The sequence below is a fragment of the Physella acuta genome, unplaced genomic scaffold, assembly GCF_028476545.2.
Source record: "Physella acuta isolate Inbredline_101_S28 unplaced genomic scaffold, ASM2847654v3 ptg000627l, whole genome shotgun sequence".
Taxonomy (NCBI): domain Eukaryota; kingdom Metazoa; phylum Mollusca; class Gastropoda; family Physidae; genus Physella; species Physella acuta.
In genome coordinates, this window is record NW_026732146.1 from 460,471 (window position 1) to 476,181 (window position 15,711).

Consider the following 15,711-nt stretch of genomic DNA (forward strand, 5'->3'; position numbering starts at 1 on the left):
AAAACTCTGGCATAACATCGGTTTTAAAATCCTGTGAAGTTATCAATGCCATGTTTGGTTTTATATCATGGAAAGTCAAAAGTGTTGATAATTCTGTTTTTATGTCAGCAGAAGATGAAAATACTGTAGATGGCTCTAGCTTCACATCTTCAGAATATGAAAATGCTGTTAATTCATCTGACTGTATATCTAAATCACCTGTTGCCTCTCCCATGCTGCCCTGCTTCTTATAATTGAACTGAGGATTAAATATTTTAAATTCAAATGGTTTTAAAAATTTTAAATATTTGTATAGGCTTTATAATAAATTATCTCCTTTCCGGCATTGTCATTCAGATTTTACAGGTACTATTAAGTGTGCAGCAGTCACTAAATAAAGCCTGCCTTTACCATGTTAGTATTTATCCTTCTGTAATAAAAATTGGGCTGAATTAAATCAAAATAAGTAAACTTTTAAAAAATTTATACTAGTGTTATAACATGATTATAAATCAGGTTTTACGTTTTATTTATTTTATCTATTTTAGGTCACTGTGAATAAAACCTCAGATGGATTTGATAAGAGATTACTTAACTGTTACGGTCAGTTGAGAAGGAGACTGGGTAAGTGTTATTAAATTTTGAAATTATAAAAAAAAAAGGGGATGGTTGAACTAACTCTAGCTTTAAGATTCTTAAGTTAAAAAAAAAGGAAAACAATGTGGGACAATTATACGGTTGATGTATTTGCAAAAAACAATTTTTTGAGTTTATGGGCCTAGTAGCTACAGTAGATTGGAGTTTGTGTTGCTTTAAGACTTAAACTAATTGGTTGTGCTTATTTCGGCAAATGATAGAGCCCTGTCCCTTGACACCTCAGCAGTGGGGTCATTAGGTCGGGTGTCACCCCCAACAAGAAAAGTATATATAAATATATTTAAGTATTTATATAAGTATTTATATATATATATATATATATATATATATATATATATATATATATATATATATATATATATATATATATATATATATATATATATATATATATATATATATATATATATATATATATATATATATATATATATATATATATATATATATATATATATATATTATATATACATATATAATTATATATATATATATATATATATATATATATATATATATATATATATATATATATATATATATATATATATATATATATATATATATATATATATATATATATATATATAGTATATAATATTATATAATATTATAGATAACTGAATAATAAATTAAAATCAATGGCTAAATATATCAAGATTTGCTATATAAACAGCAGCCATTTGTAAAATTGAGTGGCTTCCCCTGAATCTCCCACTATGATTTTACCAAAAAAGGTAATCTATCGTTTTGGATACGTAAAATTGCCCGCGGCTATTAATGTACAAAAAAGTTACCTCATTTTCAAGGCTTTAATAGAAGTATATTGATACTATATTGTGATATATTTGTGTCAAATATTATAAATTAATGAATAATAAACCTAAATCAATGGCTAAATATATCAATATAGGCAAGAAATTATCTTTAAACAGCAGTGTTTGCAAGCAGGATTTGCTATATAAAAAGCGGCCATATTTTTCATTTGTAAGTTAGAGTGGCTTCCCCTGAATCTTGCGGGAATAAGTTTACAATAAAAAAAAATAAACAAGATGGCTGCTATAGTAAATGAGCATGGTTGCATCTGTTGGAAACATTGCTAGTCTTCATTTATTAAATTATTAGGCCTAGGCCTACTGAAAAATTTTAATTCAATTGTTTAAAAACAGATACATAAATGAAACAAGGAAACATTTTTGTATTTTTCAAAACATAAATCCTTCTCAAAATGTGAAATAATTATTAAAATATTTAGGCCTAAGGAGTCACCTGTTTTTCACATTACTAGAGTCAGTGTAGAGGAGTTAGAGAGTTAACTAGAGTAGATCTAGAATCTAGGATTCTAGTAGATCTATTCGCGGGCGATTTTTAATTTACGTACTAAAGACGGCTGGAGTAAATGAGCTTAGTTTTTAGATCTAGATTTCTAGAATCAGATCCACTTAATCACTTAGATCTAGATCTATCTATAGTCTATAGTATACCTCAAAGTAGAATCTATTCGATCTCTGTCTTGTTGCTCGAAGATGATTAAGAAAGTTTTTGGATACTCTTCAGTACTCTTCTGCCAATTAAAAATAAAAATAAGTATAGGGCCTAACTATTACCTTTTATTAATTCGCATTTTAACTTAAACTTCCTCTATACCTCGTATACGAGAAAGTGGTGGTCATACAACATAGGCGTTGTATTTCATTTGATGGAGTTGGATTCTGTACCCGCAGTAAACGCGAATGTAAATGTAAACATAAAACAAGTTCGTGTAACCCAAGCTACTGAATCTGTATAGGAGCACACGACAGCGCACTGATGATAAAAGATATGGCACAAGAAGGAAAATTTTAAATAAGTTTTTCTATAGACAGAGATAGAGAGTGGTCGGGCGGGTAAGCTCATGGTTGCTAACCCTCAGAGTTTCTTCCAGGCATCTCTTCGGGGGGGGGGGGGGGGGGGGGGGGGGGGCTTTGCCTCCCCCCCCCCCCCCCACCCGAAAAAATTCTATTGCCCCCCCCCCCTCCCCGGAACGAAATGAAATTTATATAATTTATATAGAAGATATATACTTTTAACGGTGTCCGCCCCCCCCCCAAGAAAGTCTACCGCGCCCCCGAAAATTTCAAGTGCCCCCCCCCCGGAGAAAAAAGTCTGGAAGAAACACTGCTAACCCTTAACTTCCGAGTTCGAACCCACGGGCAGATGAGGTACGTCAGATGAAGACAGCAACCTATCTAAGATAGAAAACACCGAAGTCAAGCAGGAGTGGAATCCCTTAGGCGATAAAATTATAAACTCTGGTTTCCTTTTTGCTGATTCCAAGCCCTGTCCCTTGGACACCTCAGCTGTGCGGAGAGAGGGTGCGATGATACATGGGCAGCATCTCATGGTTCTTCTCAACTAAAGACCCAGGCTTTGTGCTTGGATTTTCCAATACGCGATCACCCAATTAGTCTACGGAGCCATGTTATTAAATTAGTATATTACATGGTGAGAAAGCTCAAGCACATAGGAGATTTTGACAACCTTTCAATTTATTTTTCCGACCCATTTTGGCGCCCCCTAAGGTCGGCGCCCGAGGACATATGTCCGCCCCCCCCCCTCGCTACGCTACTGGTGTAAATGTGTGCTGTTTACTGAGATAATTTATTTCCTGGTTTATTTATTGAAGGGGAAACAATTGGCATTTTTGCTGTAATTTTAAATATTGTTTCTAATTTTACTCATATATTTGTTAATGCACTTTTTCAGATTTCAAACGTTATGTTAAGCTTTTACGATGTACTTTTCAATGTTTTTGATTATTCTAAAATTAAAGCATTGCAAGTAATTCACATAAGTTAGGAAGTTGCACCAGTCAAATAGTATTTTTCTATTAGTTCAACATTAAAATTACTCTATATTTTGTTCATGTTCTGAAATAGTTATATTTTTCCCACGTTTTCTTTAACTTGCTTTCGCGTCTGTTTGTTTGGTTTTCCAATCAAACCTTGCGATCGAAATTTCGGGCACTTCCCAGTTAGCTAGCGCGCTGAAATTTTCAGGGAAGCTTTGTTTCCGATGACAATAGAATATTCAATTGTTAGTATTACTAAATTGATCCATGGAAAAAAATTATTGATCATTTTAGACCCCTATATATTTGTACAAAAAAGGGACATAACATAGTAATTGAAATTTGATGAACACAAGGTTCGGTACTCTCCCTCTTTTGCCTTACTGAGTAGTGGTCACGCGGTGTTTGTGTACAAACAACCGGAACGTACCAACTGGTGGCCAGTATGGGGGAGCAAGCACGCGATTGGCTGAGTAGTGGTCACGCGGTGTTTGTGTACAAAGGAAGTAGAATGGTGATGGTCGAATGGTTTGCATGCGAGGACAAAATGGTGAAAGAAACGGCAACACAGAAGAAACGTCGATTGGAAAAGGCACGTGTTTTTTACGAGTTGTCTTCGTCTACCCAAAAAAAAAGTGAATGCGAGAAGATAAAATCGATAGCAAGATTTGAATGCAAACAAACAGACAAAGACTAAAAAGTAGAAAGTAATTATCATTAAAAAAGTTAAAAAAAACCCACGTTTTCTGATTGAACTAAAAAGTAGAAAATAAATGCTATACATCACAATAATGCAAGCGATCACTCTACTATAAGCGATGAAAAACGTGGGGCGCCGAAGTAAAAGTTTTTTATCGGTCATTGTTAATATAATATGTAAAAGTTATATTACTATTGATTAGATAATGCTATTGAGTTTTATTAGGGAGCTAATATATATATATATATATATATATACATAAAACAATGTATGTGTGTTTGTGTGTGTGTCTGTTTTTCTTTATGTATTACTACACCTTTCATCAGATGAAACTTGGACAATTGTTGAGAATACTTCTAGGGTCGTTTGTGAAATTTTTTTTTTAAATTTCGCAAGGGCGGCGCCCCAGGGGGGTAGATGTGCGATTTTTCTCTATATACGGTAAAAAAAACGGTTGTATGCGGTTCCTCACAGTTTATCCGAGTTCCATGAAACTTTGGAGAGTAGATTAAAATACTCCCGAGAAGATTGCTGCGACAAACAAATTAAAATTTCTTATGGGCGGAGCCCGGGTGGTGCATTTTTTGTCAATACACGTTTTGGCGCCCAGAGTTCCAGAGCGGCTATGTTAGTACTTGGCATTCGTCGGGCGTTCTATATAGCGGGTAAGGGGTACTACTATATTCAGCGGCAAAACTGCAACAGACGCAACCGCCGGCGCCTCGTCCATTGGGCGACCCTGCGCGCACTATAGCGCCTACATTGGTTTTTTTTAAAGGCTGTACACTATAGACACGATGGGCAACAATACGTTCATTTTAAACAGCGCGATAGGCTATGGATACAATAGGTTGTTATAGTCGCTCACTAAATTGAATTAGGCGCGTCCTCCGGCGTCACTGCAGGGTGCAATTTGGCGCCCAGGACTATCCCGTGAGCACTAAGCGCCTACCTTTAAGGAGCACCATACAATACGACATTCGATAATTAAACCGAGCTAGGGGCTACGCGACGCCCCGGCGGTAGTGTTATCGGATTCACGAGAGCGGCACTTACCGTCGATGAGTGATTAACGGTGATATTACGGTGAGTTATTAACTTACACTCAAGGCTTTCACACAGCACGCCATGGTGGTTGGGGCTAGTGCCCCGATAAATATCATCCAAACACAGGTATTCTTTATATTTAAATAACTCAGTTTTAGGAAACAAGGAAGTAGGTCTACATTGAAATATCGAGTCACTAAATATTCTAATAGAATATCGAGTGTTTACTGTTTAAATTTGTTATTATATCGTTCATTACTGAGTGTTGCAGACTAATACTTTTATGAGCTTTAAATTTAAAATAAAATAATCTAGAATATATATAATTCTCTTCTGGGAGCCGTTAGAAAACAAGCTGCAAGCGCCTCCTTGCAGTCCCCTCTCTTTCTCTCTATCACTACCACCCCCACCCCCACATTGTCTGGTGAGCTGTGGTCACGCTGTTTACATTTTACAATCATATAGACGGGTTTGGTGACGGCTATTAGGGGCAGATAATTTAGTTTGAAACGATTTTAAACTTAGAGGAGGAAACTAAGAGGAGGCTGCTTTCACGTGGGGGGGGGGGGGGGTGGGGGTGGGTTAGTGTTTTTAAGCAAATATTTTCAGTGGCAGCATTGGTACTGTCGAATTCACAAATTATAAATTACTGAAAAGTAGAAAAAAAAACAACTAAATAGCGGCGTATGATACGCAGCGGGTCGGCTCGTTATTTATATTTGTGCATCGAGCTGAAGAGCCGCATCTTGACATCAAAAAGCCGCAGGTTGCCGACCCCTGGTGTATAAGCTTTAATCACTGTAGACTTAATAGTAACGATGTTTATCTATAACGTAAAAAGTAAGTCCAGCTGTCTAAAGCTAGACCACTCCGTCCCATAATACAGTTGGGTGTAGCATTGTTTTCTCTATTGTTAGCACGTCATGGTCTCACCCCCACTCTCTTGTAATAATTGTCGATTTTTACTCAAAAGACTATTTAACTTTAATTAACCATTAATGGAACTGGCAAAGAGCAAATTCTTCAGTACATAATGAAATTGTTTTGCCATTGTGTCAGCCGGTTTGGTCTGCACGCACCCCCCCCCCCCCCCCCCCCCCCGCACTTAACCTCTGTCTATAGGATGAGGAAAAGTAAAAATATCTCATATTTCTGTTAATACATGTGCATATTTTCAACAATTGTTTTAAATGTAGGATGTGACAAGGTGGTGTAAAGTATGCTATTGAATATATTGATTTAAGTCAGTACAAATGGTTTTTACCCCTGATTAGAAAGACACACTACATTTCTTTTTGCATTTGAATACAAAGTTTTACTGAAAAATATTTGAACAGTTAGAAAAGTCAAATGTTAACATCACATGCCAAGCAAGCCTTTGTAGTCAGACACTGACCTCAACTAACTGGCATGTTAAGGCATGAAATCATCAGATAAGGGTCAAGTAAACCCCAGCATTCAACACACAGTGGTCTTATTGGAGTTTTTAATGTTAGAATACAGACATTGGTAGTAAAACACTAAATAAAAATTGATAGATTTAGTTACCATTCTTTTTTATTTCATGTTACAATCTTATGCCAGTTGACTACAGTAACATTTTCATTAAAGTGTTTTTAAAAATAAAAATATGTAAACACAACAAAGCATAAATTATGTTAGAAATAGGATACCAAAATGTCAAACACAACCATTACAGCTTTAGTATATTTTTGTCTTTAATGCCTTTTAATTTGCAACTTGTATAGGGTGCTACTGTTTGCAAATAGAAAAGAAAGTGGGATAGTGTCAAGCACCAGAAACTGATAGTTGTTTTAGGGAATGGCCCCACTTACTCTTCTCAGACTGAGATTAAAGAAAAAGATCAACTATAAATGTTCAGCCACAAGGATGGTCTAAATTGGGTAATTTTACTATTATAATTTATTAATATAGTCTGCTATTATTTTTTTTTTCATTTAAATGTATGCAATGAATATTAATTTAGCTGTATTTGCATATATAAAAAAAATACTATCCTATTATTAATATAAACATATTATGAATGAATTGGAGATTAAAATGTCTATTCTATTTGTGCTTCAAGAATTTTAAAAAACTTCATACACTCTTACTCTTATAGGTAAAATTTTCATGAGCAACATCAGATTTATAGAATTTTTCTCCTGTATGATTTTTTTGTGTGCTTACTTAAGCTAGAAATCTGTAATGACTTTTTATGACAAAGATCACATTCATAAGGCTTTAACTACAAAATGAATTTTTTTTGTGTTTCCTTACAGTTAAAGTAGAACTATTTGAAAACTTTTATGACAAACATAACAATCATAAGGCTTTAACTACAAAATGAATTTTTTTGTGTTTGCTTAGAGCAGAACTGTATGAAAACTTTTTATGACAAACATCACATTCATTTGGATTATCTCCTGAATGAACTCTTTTGTGTCTAATAAAATTAGAACGGTCTGAAAACCTTTTGTGACAAAGATCACATTCATAAGGCTTAACCTCTAAATGAATTTTTTTGTGTACACTTAGAGTAGAACTGTGTGAAAACTTTTTATGACAAAGATCACATTCAAAAGGCTTAACTACTAAATGAATTATTTTGTGTTTCCTTAGAGTAGAACTGTATGAAAACTTTTTATGACAAACATCACATTCATAAGGCTTAACTACTAAATGATTTTTTTTGTGTTTGCTTAGAGCAGAACTGTATGAAAACTTTTTATGACAAACATCACATTCATTAGGATTATCTCTTAAATGAAGTCTTTTGTGTCTATTAAAATAAGAACTGTCTGAAAACCTTTTGTGACAAAGGTCACATTCAAAAGGCTTAACCACTAAATGAATTTTTTTGTGTTTGCTTAGAGCAGAACTATATGAAAACTTTTTATGACAAACATCACACTCATTTGGATTATCTCCTGAATGAACTTTTTTGTGCCTATTAAAACTTGAACTGCGTAAAAACTTTTTATGACAAACATCACATTCATTTGGATTATCTCTTGAATGAATTTTTTTGTGTCTATTAAAACTTGAACTGCGTAAAAACTTTTTATGACAAACATCACATTCATAAGCTTTAACCCCTAAATGAATTTTTTTGTGTTCGCTTAGAGTAAAACTGTATGAAAACTTTTTATGACAAATATCACATTCATGTGGTTTATCTCCTGAATGAGCTAAATGAATTTTTTTGTGTCTGCTTAGAGCAGAACTATTTGAAAACTTTTTATGACAAACATCACACTCATTTGGATTATCTCCTGAATGAACTTTTTTGTGTCTATTAAAACTTGAACTGCGTAAAAACTTTTTATGACAAACATCACATTCATTTGGATTATCTCCTGAATGAACTTTTTTGTGTCTATTAAAACTTGAACTGCGTAAAAACTTTTTATGACAAACATCACATTCATAAGCTTTAACCCCTAAATGAATTTTTTTGTGTTTGCTTAGAGTAAAACTGTATGAAAACTTTTTATGACAAATATCACATTCATGTGGTTTATCTCCTGAATGAGCTCTTTTGTGTCTATTAAAATGAGAACTGTCTGAAAACCTTTTGTGACAAAGATCACATTCATAAGGCTTAACCCCTAAATGAATTTTTTTGTGTATGCTTAGAGTAGAACTGTATGAAAACCTTTTGTGACAAACATCACATTCATAAGGCTTAACTACTAAATGAATTTTTTTGTGTTTGCTTAGAGTATAACTGTTGGAAAACTTTTTATGACATACATCACATTCATTGTGCTTATTTACTAAATGATTTTTTTTGTGTTTGCTTAGAGCAGAACTGTATGAAAACTTTTTATGACAAACATCACATTCATCAGGCTTAACAACTAAATGAATTTTTTTGTGTTTGCTTAGAGAAGAACTGTTGGAAAACTTTTTATGACAAACATCACATTCATGAGGCTTATCTCCAGAATGAACTTTTTTATGTTTACTTAAACTAGAACTGTCTGAAAACCTTTTATGACAAGCATCACATTCAAGAGGCTTTTCCCCTACTTGAGCTTGTTTATGTTTATTCAAGTTAGAGCTTTGAAAAAACTGTTCAGGACCATCAACAGACAGATGTGTTTTTTCTTCAGAAAGTTTTAGCTCTTCCTCTAGTCCATTTTGTTGTTTGTCCTCAAAATCTACAAATTTTGTCAATAGATCTGGTTTTATATTTTCACGAGTTGATAACATTGCTAATTCTGATTTTATATCTTTACTATTTGATAACGTTGCTAATTCTGATTTTATATCTTCGCTTGTTGATAACGTTGCTAATTCTGATTTTATATCTTCGCTTGTTGATAACGTTGCTAATTCTGATTTTATATCTTCGCTCGTTGATAACGTTGCTAATTCTGATTTTATATCTTTACTAGTTGATAACGTTGCTAATTCTGATTTTATATCTTCGCTTGTTGATAACGTTGCTAATTCTGATTTTATATCTTCGCTCGTTGATAACGTTGCTAATTCTGATTTTATATCTTCAGATCTTGTACATACTGTTGATACATCAGGCTCTATATCTTTATGAAGTAAAAATCCTGTTGCTACATCTTGAGAAGTTACTAATGTCATATTGTGTTTTACATCATCAAAAGATGAAAATGTATATTCTGTTTTTGTTTCTTTAGAAAATAAAAACTCTGGCGTAACATCAGTTTTAAAATCCTGTGAAGTTATCAATGCCATGTTTGGTTTTATATCATGGAAAGTCAAAAGTGTTGATAATTCTGTTTTTATGTCAGCAGAAGATGAAAATACTGTAGATGGCTCTAGCTTCACATCTTCAGAATATGAAAATGCTGTTAATTCATCTGACTGTATATCTAAATCACCAGTTGCCTCTCCCATGCTGCCCTGCTTCTTATAATTGAACTGAGGATTAAATATTTTAAATTCAAATGGTTTTAAAAATTTTAAATATTTGTATAGGCTTTATAATAAACTAGCCGTCCCGGCCAGGCCCTGCTCTGGCTTCTGTGAAAAACCTTTCTGTTAAAGACCATTACCTGTGTGTTTAGTAATCATCATAAACCCGGCATTGCCCACCCAAACCACAACCAACCAAAACCAAAACAACAAAACGCGAACATAACGCTAACACAATTACAAATACAAACGAAAACAAAAACTTAACAACAAACACAACCACACCCACAAACACCAATACAAACACAAAGAAAAAACAAACAAAAAAGCAAACGAAAACAAAAACCTAACAACAAACCCAACCACAAACACCAATACCAAAAAAAAAAATATCAACGAAAAAAGCAAACGAAAACAAACCAAATCCAAACGCAAAACCAACCAAAAACACAAATACAAACCCAAACAAAAAAAACACAAACAAAAACGAAAAAAGAAAGAACAAAAACGAACCAAATTAAAACGCAACCACTAACGCAAACCCACCTAAACACAAAGAAAACACTAACGCGAACATAAACGCCCGGGGCGGAATCACCTGTTTTAGCTTAATGAACGACTATAGTACCCCAACTTATTCACAGTCTTTTGCACTCACTTAAACGAACGCGCCTGTTTCAATTTAATAAACAATTTTAATACTCCAAGCTTATCCGTAAAATACCTACAACATTTGCACTTGATCAATCCCCGCTAATTATGTAATTATTTTTTTTCCCAACACCAAAACAAAGTAATTAAAAAGTAAATTATTTTCACGGAATGCAATGGTTTTATAAAGGGAAGTAATTGTGTTTTTCCTAATTTATCAAAGGGAAGTAAGTGCTATAGGACTAAATAAAGACATAATTAGAATTTTTGTAAAAGATGATATTTTTTTTAAAACTTGTGTTTAATGAACATGCCGACAATTATTACTATAATTTGAAAAATGAAAATTATTTCCCAACACTTTCAACAGTAATTTTTTAGCTCATAAATTTAGACAAATGCGCACGATAATTTTCTAACACTTAAATTCGTACAATTCCAAGGACATACAAATGCATTACATACAGAACTGAGCTTTATATATTAGATTATCTCCTTTCCGGCATTGTCATTCAGATTTTACAGGTACTATAAAGTGTGCAGCAGTCACTAAATAAAGCCTGCCTTCACCATGTTAGTATTTATCCTTCTGTAATAAAAATTGGGCTGAATTAAATCAAAATAAGTAGACATTTTAAAAATTTATACTACTGCTATAACATGATTATAAATCAGGTTTTATGTTTTATTTATTTTATCTATTTTAGGTCACTGTGAATAAAATTTCAGATGGATTTGATAAGATACACTAGTCAAAGCTGGATTACTTAACTGTTAAAGTTAGTTGAGATGGAGACTGGGTAAGTGTTATTAAATTTTGAAATTATAAAAAAAAAAAGGGATGGTTGATCTAACTCTAGCTTTAAGATTTTTAAGTTAAAAAAAAAAGGAAAACAATGTGGGACAATTATACGGTTGATGTATTTGCAAAAAACAATTTTTTGAGTTTATGTGCCTAGTAGCTACAGTAGATTGGAGTTTGTGTTGGTTTAAATATATGGCTAAATATATCAATATGAGCCAGAAATTAATTTTAAACAGCAGTGTTTGCGAGCAAGATTTGCTATATAAACAGCAGACATTTGTAAAATTTAGTGGCTTCCCCTGAATTTTACTATGATTTTATGAAAAAAGGTAATCTATCATTTTGGGTACGTAAAATCGCCCACGGCTATTAATGTACAAAAAAGTTACCTCATTTTCAAGGCTTTAATAGAAGTATATTGTGATAGATTTGTGTCAAATATTATAAATTAATGAATAATAAACCTAAATCAATGGCTAAATATATCAATATAGGCAAGAAATTATCTTTAAACAGCAGTGTTTGCGAGCAGGATTTGCTATATAAAAAGCCGCCATCTGTAACTTAGAGTGGCTTCCCCTGAATCTTGTGCTATAAGTTTACAATAAAAAAAATAAACAAGATGGCTGCTATAGTAAATGAGCATGGTTGCATCTGTTGGAAACATCGCTAGTCTTCATTTAATAAATTATTAGGCTTACTGAAAAGTTTTAATTCAATTGTTTAAAAACACATAGGCCTACATAAATCATAACAAGGAAACATTTTTCTATTTGGATAATATTTAGAATCGACCCTTTAAATCCCGGACAGATCGTCCCCCCATCGTGGCCTCAACCAACCTGCGGGCTCGTTGCATTGAGTTAAATATAAACTCAAAACAATAATATAAACAATCTCCTTTCGGTCAGTCAGGCCACATACCACGCACGCATAGTGTTGTGTGTCGTGCATTAACCAAAATCTCCCTTCATTATATTAGATTTAATTAATTAATTAGTTAATTAATTTGCTAATTTATAAAATTATGTATGATGCTATAGAAGTAGATAAGTATTATTTTTTACTGTGTACTTGTACTATTAAACATATTTAAGAACATCGTTGTTTCAATACCACCCTCTCCCCTTCTTGAACTCAAAGTTAAACTTTTAACCCAGTTTGTAAAGACTAGCGGTATGCTGTAAGGTGGCTGGTGGGTAGGGTATATACTCAGTAAAAAAAAATCCACCGTGGTGCGTGTTATTGGCCTTGGGCCTTGGGTGACTGTTGTTGGCGCTTGCTGTGAGGGGGAGAGGGGGGTGTGTTATACTCGTTGAAAAAAAATGCACCGTGGTATTGGTCTATGATGACGTCGGCACAAGCCTGAAGGGGGGGGGGAGACGTTTTTTTTTTTTAAAAACCAAGAACTAGGCGTTTCGAGGCAGTAATGAAAATAATCAAGGACGGGTACAGCCATGATGTCGAATTGAACTGAGTGATGCTTGCTGGGTCTATCAATGTATCATCATACGATTGCTTGGCGATGGGAATCTCATCAAGCTCAGTTTATATTTACAGTGAAAAACTATTGGGATACTGTCATGCACAAAGTAACAGCTACCGAATGTAGCACTTAAAACACATTGAGTGCATCCCGCTCATTATAAATCTTTGAAATACAAGTTATGGATAGTCCAATAACTACTAATACTTGAAGGACTGCAAGAATATATGCATTGTATTATAAAATTAATCCTTACGATATAACTAAAATGTGTATCAAAATATTTTTAGGCAAATGGGATCTGCATTTAAATAAACAAAGTCAAATATCTACCCCATTCAGTAGAAATATTACGCTACTTTTGCATGGTAGCACAACGACATTTTATTAGATTTCGTAATGAGTAGCCTAGTCGTGCATTAAACTAGAATAAAGGGTTGTACTCAATAGGAATGACAATAATGAAATGCCGGCTTCCCCATATTCTTCGACTAGAAATATAGCTCCGTCGTTTCAATGACACCACCCCTCCACCTTTTGCCTAGTTCAATTTAAAGTTACACTTTCAACCCCGTTAGGATGCGTGAACTACTGGTGACCTAACTATTGAAAAAAAATCTATTCTGGTGTTAAATTCCCCTCCCCTACGCCCAGCATTTAACTTTGGGGCCATACACAGCATCAGGAAGGTCTAGGTCGGTGTTTTATCTCGTGCAAGTTTACTCACAACATGACTACACACTACGGTTGTATCCAGGATTAAAGCTGCGACACTTACTTAGAGTGGGATTTATTCGTTAGATCATTGTGCTTCAAATTCTGTTTCATTTTAGGATTATAGTGATAGAATGTTGGAATTCAGTTAGTTTGTTAATAAATATATTGATCTAAATCTCGTGTACCATCAGAAACTAAATTTGTTGGCAAGGCTCATGTGTAGGCTAATGAATGACCTCTAGATCGAGCCCAAGATGGCTGGTTGACATATTGTGGTTTTCAAATTTCATGGTGATGCTTTTTTAACGGATTTTATTTTGTGCTTTCTTTGGGATTATTTTGTGTGATGTGAATATTCAAAAGTAATTTGTAAGTAGTATGCTTTTCACATTCAACAAATTTAACAGTTTGCGGTCGATCTGCGGCCGGGCTGATTAATTTACATTTAGCGAAACTACACACTACACGGCGCCCTAAGGCCGTTGTTTCAGCATGCCCTACTAGTACTAGTCAATTATAGACAACTTTAGAATCAACACATGTGATGTAGCCAATGCATCGATTTTTATTTAATAATCTTCATTCCTCTAGGGTCGTTATTTTCACGAAATTGTCGCTTTCCAATTTGTTGTCAAGAAACTGGTATTTAGTTCACGAGAACGTACGAAAACCACTCATGCATGACCGAAATCGTCGATCGGGTGCCTTCACGTGGTTTGACGTAGAAAAAATGGCTTTTTCGGCCCTTTTTAGCTCCAAAAACGCAGTGTTTACGGGTCGCGTGACGTCATCATGACGTCAGCCGGATACTATGAAATATCAAGGGTTTTCTCTAAATTTTTACCATGTATTTTTCAAAACATAAATCCTCCTCAAAATGTGAAATAATTATTAAAATATTAGGCCTAAGGCCGAAGGAGTCACCTGTTTTTCACATTACTAGATCTAGAACTAGATTTAGATTCTAGATCTAGACTAGTCGCGGGCGATTTTTAATTTACGTACCTAATTACTGTACTTGGCTGCTAAAGACGGCTAGAGTAAATGAGCTTAGTTTTTAGATCTAGATTTCTAGAATCTAGATCCACTTAATCACTTAGATCTAGATCTATAGTATACCTCAAAGTAGAATCTAGATCTAGATTATATTGATCTGTCTTGTTGTTGCTAGATGATGAAGAAAGTTTTTGGATACTCTTCAGTACTCTTCTGCCAATTAAAAATAAAAATATGTATAACTATTACCTTTTATTAATTCGCATTTTAACTTAAACTTCCTCTATACCTCGTATACGAGAAAGTAAAAATAAATTGAAAACAGCAAATTGTTTTTTTCCTTCAAGGCCCAAAACACATGGGGCCGCAACAAAAAGGTCTTTCCAATGTTGCCTGTTGTAACTAGATCTAGCATGTATTCCAGTTATAGCCTATATGTATATAAGTATATAGTCCAGCGACTATTACCACACCAGAAAGACCACAGGCAAGAATGTATCACTAACGAATAAGGGAGTAGGACATGTCGACACATTTTTCTGCATTTGATACATTCAGAAGAAGGTCTAAGATGTGTTCCCATAGAAAATCCAGTAAAAAAATCGTACTAACATATACTTTTGTGTTGTGTTTATTTGTGAAAATTATAGAAATGGTTGTTATAATGATTGCTATGTTATTAGTTAATACTTAATACATTTTACAGTTTATTTCTATTTTGTAAATTTTTTTATTATTTTGGAAAATATGTCCTACATTCCTGACGGTACTTATTAAGAGTAATATATATTTGGGCCATTAAAAATTAATGAAACTAAATTTTCTTTGACGTATGCTTTTAGTGTGCCAAAAGCAATATAATAACACATTGTTTGAGACAAAATTTCATTCAGCTCTTAATTCCGTGATTAAAGGGTTAAGGTGGTGGACTTAAAAGATGAGTT

At 33.7% G+C, this 15,711-nt stretch overlaps 1 protein-coding gene across 2 annotated transcripts; it reads right to left on the reverse strand.

Moving 5' to 3' along the window:
- Window positions 1-6,614: 6,614 nt before the first annotated feature.
- On the reverse strand, window positions 6,615-15,136 carry LOC131948178 (zinc finger protein 271). 2 transcript variants are annotated; one of them, XM_059309710.1, is made up of 2 exons: window positions 14,891-15,136; window positions 6,615-10,118 (listed from the first exon to the last, which is right to left on the reverse strand). In XM_059309710.1, exon 2 carries the CDS (start codon window positions 10,092-10,094, stop codon window positions 7,539-7,541), a length of 2,556 nt encoding a protein of 851 aa, XP_059165693.1. In that variant the 5' UTR covers window positions 10,095-10,118; window positions 14,891-15,136; the 3' UTR covers window positions 6,615-7,538. The 2 variants fall into 2 exon arrangements, with proteins under 2 accessions (XP_059165693.1, XP_059165694.1); XM_059309711.1 differs by lacking the exon at window positions 14,891-15,136 and adding an exon at window positions 14,777-14,859.
- Window positions 15,137-15,711: the final 575 nt, after the last annotated feature.